General features: G+C 35.8%; 1 protein-coding gene and 1 pseudogene across 1 annotated transcript; both read left to right on the forward strand.

The window, feature by feature from the left end:
* Window positions 1-245: 245 nt before the first annotated feature.
* LOC131902979 (zinc finger protein 431-like) lies at window positions 246-2,744 on the forward strand. The gene is made up of 3 exons (XM_059253784.1): window positions 246-251; window positions 2,359-2,485; window positions 2,680-2,744. Exons 1-3 carry the CDS (start codon window positions 246-248, stop codon window positions 2,742-2,744), a joined length of 198 nt encoding a protein of 65 aa, XP_059109767.1.
* Window positions 2,745-3,297: 553 nt separating this feature from the next.
* Window positions 3,298-5,097, forward strand: LOC131902995 (zinc finger protein 239-like; annotated as a pseudogene).
* Window positions 5,098-8,353: the final 3,256 nt, after the last annotated feature.

An 8,353-nucleotide genomic window follows, 5' to 3' on the forward strand; every position in this document is an offset into this window, starting at 1 on the left:
TCTGTAATGGACAGAACCTCTTACTTCCAACTCTGCCACCATATCTCCACAAATCTTATCCTACCTGAGTTTCTTTTATCTCTGGATGAAATTTTCTCATAAGACACTGCAGTCCTTAGCTCAGTGCACCAGGCACTATTGGTCAGGGAGGTAAAAATCACTGGTTTCTATATAAGGTGCTAGGACAACATTTACCAATTCTTAATGTCAATTGTTACATATTTCCCTCCGGTCTTCAGGCCACAATGGTGGTAATGACCATTTTTTCAGGATTAGTGTGGAGATCATACAATCAAGTGATGTGGAAACATTCAAATCTGTGTTATAATTTCTGAGAATGAGAAATAGAGTGGGAGAGTAGGCATGTTCCAGAATATGGGGACATTTGAAGTAAGATTAAATGCACTTTTATCATTGGATAGTTGTACGCCTATAATGATGTTGATTAGAATATAGTCTATTGGTTGAAAATCCTCTCAGATAATAAGATGTATTTGAATCCTTATCTCTCGTTGGTGGGTTTCTTTAGACTGCTTATGGATATTTTAGTGTTCGGAGCCTTTCTTGGGAAGTTCCTCACTGGGGAAGGTATTTGTGTGTCTGTAGCCTCACCCCTTATCCTGTTCTTTGTGTCTACCTTCCTGTGGTTGACACTGATCATCCAACTTATTTCTTCTGCTATCATGCCTACACCACCATTGTAGATGAGACCTCTAAATTACATAAGAAACAGTAGGAACAATTGCTTTTTATTGCTAAGTCATTTTGCTAGACTGATGGTTTTGTTTGTTTGTTTTTTCATTTTTAAAATACATCCTTTTTTTTAAGGACAGGGATTCTCTGTGTAGTCCTGACTTTCCTGAAAATAGCTCTATACACCAGGCTGGCCTGGAACCCTGAGATAGGCATGCCTCTGCATTCCAAGAGCTGGCATTAGAATATTCACTACTACACCCTGCTGTATTACTGACTGATTGGCCTGGAATGCATGTTTTTGTGCATGTCAAGCATATGCTGTTGTGCTGAGTGTCACCCACATTTTGACTTTTGAATGTTGTTAGAGGATATCGTTCTTTACTGCCAGATTCCATATATCCATTATCTTTTTTTTTTTTTTTTTTTTTTTTTTTGGTTTTTCGAGACAGGGTTTCTCTGTGTAGCTTTGCGCCTTTCCTGGGACTCACTTGGTAGCCCAGGCTGGCCTCAAACTCACAGAGATCCGCCTGGCTCTGCCTCCCAAGTGCTGGGATTAAAGGTGTGCGCCACCACCGCCCGGCCATATATCCATTATCTTAAGACTACATGAGCCTTCAGAATCATGGGATGACAGGTGTGTGACACTCTTGCCACCTTTTCTGTAATTTTGAATTCTTTTGAATTAATACGATTTTCTTGCCTGCAAGCACAGATATATGCTAAAGGGGTGACTGATGCTCATGGCAGTCTGAAGATGGCCTCAGGACCTCTGAACTTGGAGTTATGAATAATTGCGAGCTGCCATGAAAGTACTGGCTATTGAACCTACCTTGTCTGCAAGACCAAGAAGTGGTTTTAACTACTGAGGCTTCTCTCCTGCCCTGTGCTATTTTTTAATGTTGAATTATTATTAAATTTTCATCTGTCCATCTGTAACTGTTTAAACAGGCACTCACTTTTAATTAATTTTACAGTTAACTGTGGCAATTCAGGTTTCTGTGGGATAAATATAGAAGTGGAGTTTATGCATAACTATTCGCAGAAACTTCTATGAGACCCTCTGAGTTTTGTCTACCTCATTTGTACATTCGTTTAATTGGGGGCATAGCCTTACTGTGGAACTCTGGCTGTCCTGGAACTAACTACACCAGGCAGGCCTCTATCTTAATGATTCACCTGCTTCTGCCTCTTGAGTGCTGGAATTAAAAGCCTACGTTAAAAGAAACAGCTTATCTATACTTATTTTATAGTTAGAAAATGTTTATACAATTTTTCTGATGGGTACTCAGTACTCTTGATGTCTTCTCTCTCTCTCTCTCTCTCTCTCTTTCTCTCTCTCTCTCTCTCTCTCTATATATATATATATATATATATATAGATAGATAGGTAGATAGATAGATAGATCCCTGTGTGTATGTATGTGTCTGTGTGTGTATCTGTTAGTAGATATTTCTCTCATAAGTTATATCCTGTTCAGTGTGCTCATATATGACAGTGGTGAACCTCATTTTAAGACTTCTTCTAAATGATTACATTAGAACTTCTGTTTCATGGAAGTGTAGGAAACACACAGAATTATTTGATTATATAGTCAATGAAGAAAACATTTTCAATGCTGTCAGTATCATGATTTCTGTAATACATGCTTATGGTATATTTTAGGATGTAGTGACCTATGAGGATGTGCATGTGAACTTCACTAGGGAAGAGTGGAATTTGCTGGATCCTTCCCAGAAGAGTCTCTACAAAGATGTCATGGTAGAAACCTACAGGAACCTCACTGCTATAGGTAAGACTGAGTTTTTCTTTAATTGTTATAATAAGTGGACAAGTGTTTCTGGGTTGTTGATGCTTTTTTATGATGTTGTTTGTAAAAGAGGAAAAATGTAAATAAATCAGGTATGGTTCTAAGGTCCTCCAAGGATAATATATTTTGATCATTTTCCAATAATATATCATACATTTTCTGTTGCTATATTTTAGGCTACAAATGGGAAAACCAGAGTATTGAGGAATATTGTCAACATTTTAGAAGACATGCGAGGTAATATTCATGTGAAAGCTGATGCAAATGTGTCTCTGAAGTAATGTTTATGTGCCCTGGAAGCTCTAATGAAAAGCAAAGGAAAACATAAAAGTAGCTTTAAGTGTCTTGATTATTAAATTCTCACAATACTATTTGTTTCAATGTCAGATAACTGATCCATGCTTACAAGCATTCCTGTTAGAAACAAGAAATGGAAATGACTTAACAGATATCACCATTTTATTACACCATGTTAATGTCATGTTGCAGATCTGTCAATTGTTTTTGGTTTCATACCATTCAGGTATTGCAAAGACCTTACATGTTGACTAGGTGATCAGTATATGTCCAAGAATTTCCAAGACGGAAATAGTCCATAAAAAAGCTAGTGTTACTCCTACTCTTGCAGTGAGTTCCAAATACAGTGAGGGGCAAGTTGACAAGAGTCAAAAAGGTTGTTGTGGAGAAATTTCTATCTCTATACCACTTCTCTATGAGGAATGAAACTGAACATTGTAAATACAGTGTGAAAACCTTCTGTTTGTTATTCTTTCATAGGTATATCATACGCCAGTATGGACATAAGCCATGTGAGCCAAAGGGTATTGATAGAAGTGTTGTACTTATCTCTCCCAGATCATTGAGAAGATGTGTAGTAGTCCCCATTATAGACTTGTTGACTGTGATACAACTTTACAATGATTTTGTTTCCTAACTTCATTGTGAATTAATCAACAAACTCACAGTGGAGAAAATCTATCAGAGTATAAGAATTGTGGAAACTTGTTCATCCTGGTTCACATTGAAAATATATTGTGATTTATTTTATAGGAAAATATGAATGCAGTAAGTGTTATTAAACTCAGTCCTTCCATTTTCTTCAAAAATGTAAAGAAACTGATATGGGGAAAGGATCCAATAAATGTGAGCCTGTACTAAATGTTTGAAGCACCACAGGTATCTTCAGACACATAAAAGAATCCATATTGAAGTTGAACCCTATGAATGCTAACAACTTAATAATGCCTTTAGTTCTGATTCCTCTTTACAATTACAGTAAAGAATGTATATGGAAGTAAAAACCTATGAATATAAACTATGTGGTAAATCTTTAACATACCAAACTTCTCAATTGTATGGTAGAGTTCAAAAAGACAAAAAGGTGCATCAGTGTAATTCATTTAGTAGAGATTTTACTCATGCCAAGTTTCTTCACAGGCAGAAAAGAAGTAATTCTGCACAGAAACAATGTGAATGTAAGCAATGTGGGAAAGCCTTCACATGTCACAGCATTCTGAAAATGCATGAAAACAATCGGATTGGAGAGAAACCCTATGAATATAATCAATGTATTAAAGCCTTTGCATATCACAGTTATTTGAAAATACATGAAAGAATTCATACTGTAGAGAAGTCCTATGAATGTAAGCAATGTGGTAAAGCTTTTACACGTCTTGTTAATCTTCAGAGGCATGAAACAATTCACACTGGAGAGAAACCTTATGAATGTAATCAATGTGGTGTACTCTTTACTTTTCACCGTACTCTGAAAATACATGAAAGAATTCATACTGGACAGAAACCTTACAAATGTAATCAATGTGATAAGGTCTTTTTATGTAGCAGTCATCTTCAAAGGCATGAAAGAACTCATACTGGAGAGAAACCCTGTGAATGTAAGCAATGTGGGAGAGCCTTTACACATGACAGTAATCTGAAAATGCATGAGAAAATTCATACAGGAGAGAAACCCTATGAGTGTAATCAATGTGGTAAAGCCTTTGCATATCACAGTTATTTGAAAATACATGAAAGAATTCATACTGGAGAGAAACCCTATGAATGTAATCAATGTGATAAAGTCTTTGTACATAAAAATAATCTTCATAGGCATGAAAGAATTCATACTGGAGAGAAACCTTATGAATGTAAACAATGTGGTAAAGCCTTTACACGTGACAGTAATCTGAAACTACATAAAGCAATTCATACTGGAGAGAAACCCTATGAGTGTAATCAATGTGATAAAGTTTTTGTACGTAAAAGTCATCTTCAAAGACATGAAAGAACTCATACTGGAGAGAAACCTTATGAATGTAAACAGTGTGGGAAAGCCTTTGCACATGACAGTAATCTGAAAATGCATGAAACAATTCATACTGGAGAGAAACCCTATGAATGTAATCACTGTGGTAAAGGCTTTGCACATCCCAGTAATCTTAAAGCACATGAAAGAATTCATAATGGAGAAAAACCCTATGAATGTAATGAATGTGGGAAAGTCTTTAAACATTACAGTAGTCTGCACATACATAAAAGAAAACATACTGGAGAGAAGCCCTTCAAATGAAATCAGTGTGATAAAGCCTTTATAAGTAACAGTCAACTTCACTGTCATGAAAGAATGCACACTATATAGAAAACCTATGAGTGTAATCAGTGTGGTAAATTCCTTGCAAAATAGTCACTTTAAGTACATTGGAACACTGATACTTTTCAGTACTCATATAATCAAAGTCTGATATCTTAAAGTTTACCTAATTTTTTAAGTTCGTAAGGCTTTTCTCTGTATGAATTTGTAGGTGTAAAGAAAGTGAAGAGGGGCATAACAATGCTTGGACATATTGTTCCCATAAGAATATTTTTTTCTTTCAGAATATTTTTGTGTAACTGAACAGAGCAGAGGGTTGCTGACTGAAGATCTTTCCAAATCCTTTATAGCCGTAGATGCTCTTAGCATAGAGCAAAACATTATATATTTGAACAATAAGGTAAGCCTTTTAGATACCAGACTTCTCTTCGATCACATGAAAATACTCAGACATACTGTGTGTATTAGATCCTTTTCTGTTGCTGTGTGAAAACAAAATGTTTAAAGCAAATTATTGAAGAGTTTATTTTGGCTTATGGTTCCTGAGGAACAAGAGTTCATCATGACAGGGCACCTGAGAGCTCACATCATCAACCTGAAAGCATGAATCAGAGAGTGGGAACTGCATGGGGATTGAAGCTTTAAACCCTAGAACACCAATCCCAGTGGCATATTTCCTCCATCAATGGGGCATTTCCTAAACCTTCCCCCACCCCACCCCCCTCAAAAAACACCTCCACTGGACAACAATGTTCAAGTGCCAGAGGATATTACTAACCAGCACATGAATTAACAGAGTGGCAATGCCTTCACATATTACTGTCACCATCAATGACATGAAAGAAACACTGGAGAGAAACTCTATAAGTGAAAACAATGTGTAAAATGCCTTTTGCCAATGTTTCTGCCCTCTGTTACAACCATTGATTCAGGATGAAGCAAAATTCTGGAGGTAAGCCATTAGATACTCTAACATTTGTGTTACAGGAATGAATTGTTCACCTAGAGAAAATGATGAGTATGAATTATGTTTATTTAAAGATTTTTTTGTTTTTAATTATGTCAGTATGTCTACATGTGGGCATATGCATTTTTTGTTGATGCCCAAGGTGCATAAGATTATCTTCTATCAGAATTAGAAGACATTGTCAGCTACCTGCCCTGGATGCTGAGAAGGACCTTTTATTACCCAAACAGCAATCGCTCTATCTTCAACAATAGCTTTCTAATGCCTTTGTGTATCATCTTGATGTCAGGAAATAGGCAAAAAGTCATGCAAGCAAAAGAAGTGCCCTATTCATATAAACAACTTGTTTAAAAACATTAAGTATCAAAATTGTCTCCAATTACAAGAATAATTCCTCTTTTGTGTCTTTTTCATCAAAGCCTTGAAGGAAGTAAATAATATATGAGGTTCACTCAAGCCTTATGGTAGAAATCACTGCTTGTGGATTATACTTTGTATTTATGGATTAGAAACAGAAGTCTTCAGAATGTGTGGCAAATGCCTTACTGAATTTTATTTGGAGGGTCTTACATACCTTCTGTGGTTTATTTTGCTCTTCTATTGTGTTTATTTAGTGATAGTTACTTATCTGCTACAAGGAATAGAATGTGATGGCCATCAAATATTTCATCCACTGATTATGTATGTAAATATTAGGTAGCTGAGGATGATAGTTTTCAAGCACTAATTTCTTGCAAAGGTGGTATATTGTTATTGATTTTGTTTTTCATAAGCACAAATTTTCTTAATGTTCTTGTTTGTATTCTAGCCTTCTTTGTTGTCAGTAATTAGGGATACATTTAAACTTGTTATCAAATATGCCTGCCTTCTGAAAATTTGGATAGACAATGTATGCCTAATGTTTTCCACTTAGTCCACATATTTCAGTAATGCAACTCTTAAAATGATTAATAGAAGAGAAACCAGAAATATTGAATACCATATGTGTATGTAAAGCAGCATTTTCATCTTTATGGTAGAGATGTAATTCTACAGAAATTTTATATATATATATAATATATATATATGTATATAAATTTCCATTCTCCCTTATGTTATTATTAGATGAAGTACTGATTCCTCAAGGAAATGACTTGAGATACCAGAAAATCTGACTGCAAGATTTCTTTCTAAACAAACATTTCTATGATGTGGTTGTGGGCATGTAGTCCCTGACAAATTTGTGAAAACTAGGTGACATCTTTTTGTATTGTTCTCTCTTCCCTCTTTATATGGGCTCTATGATTATGCTCAAATTAATAGCCTTGCATACCTCACATATTTTTTTTTGGTGAAGAAATAAGTTTTGTAATAATATTATATCAATAAATGTTTAAAACTATAAACAGTGTTTTAATCTAAAAATATGAGAACAAGGGCCAATTGAAATAATATGTCTATTTGCAAATGAAATGATAGTCATCCACATTGTGTTTTGGTTCATGTTAATTCTGAAGAGTAAATGTGAACCGTTGTTCATAACACTCTCATAAACATTGTCTCAGAAAATAAAATGATCGGCACAGAGATGACTCAATGGTAATGGTGGTTGTTACTAAGCCTGATGAAGTTAGTTCAATAAGTAAGAAACCCTGAGGACTCCCACAAGTTTTTCTCTGACTTCTCCCTCCACTTGCACTATGGCATATGCACACCCCTACACCACCACTTAAATAGATATTTTTTAAATGAAAATCAAAGGCCTTCCTGTGTTGTATAGGCTATCATCGAATCCCTGGACACAAGCAGCCTTCCTGGAAACAGCCTCCAGAGTAGCTGCATAGTCATCTCCCAATCTTAAAATCCTAAAGGACTTACGGGCATGTCTACTTAGCATTTCTGGGACAGTCAAGACTATGTTGTATGAAACCCTATATCAAAAAATTTTTTTTGTTTATCCACAGATGACAATCTCTAATATGCTTTTTTTTTGTCACCCTGCTGCATTGTGATACACATTATGATATATTACATGGGGATCCTGAGGGGATCCTGAGAGTGCAGGGAACCATGATGGTATGCTGGGCATTTTCAGATTACTGTCATGTGTAAAATGCCTGGTTGTCAAATGGAATCAGAGGATAAATGTCAAATGGGGATAAATCATATCTGAGTGCAGACCAAGCAGCTTTCAAATCTGTTAAAAATGACAGGGACCAGTCCAAACCAAGTTAACCATACCCAGGTCTCCATGTCATTGGCAGAAGTATCAGAACAGCGTCAATCTTCTACCCACCAGGACCATGAGGTGGAA

Source organism: Peromyscus eremicus, chromosome 1 (assembly GCF_949786415.1).
Source record: "Peromyscus eremicus chromosome 1, PerEre_H2_v1, whole genome shotgun sequence".
Lineage (NCBI taxonomy): Eukaryota > Metazoa > Chordata > Mammalia > Rodentia > Cricetidae > Peromyscus > Peromyscus eremicus.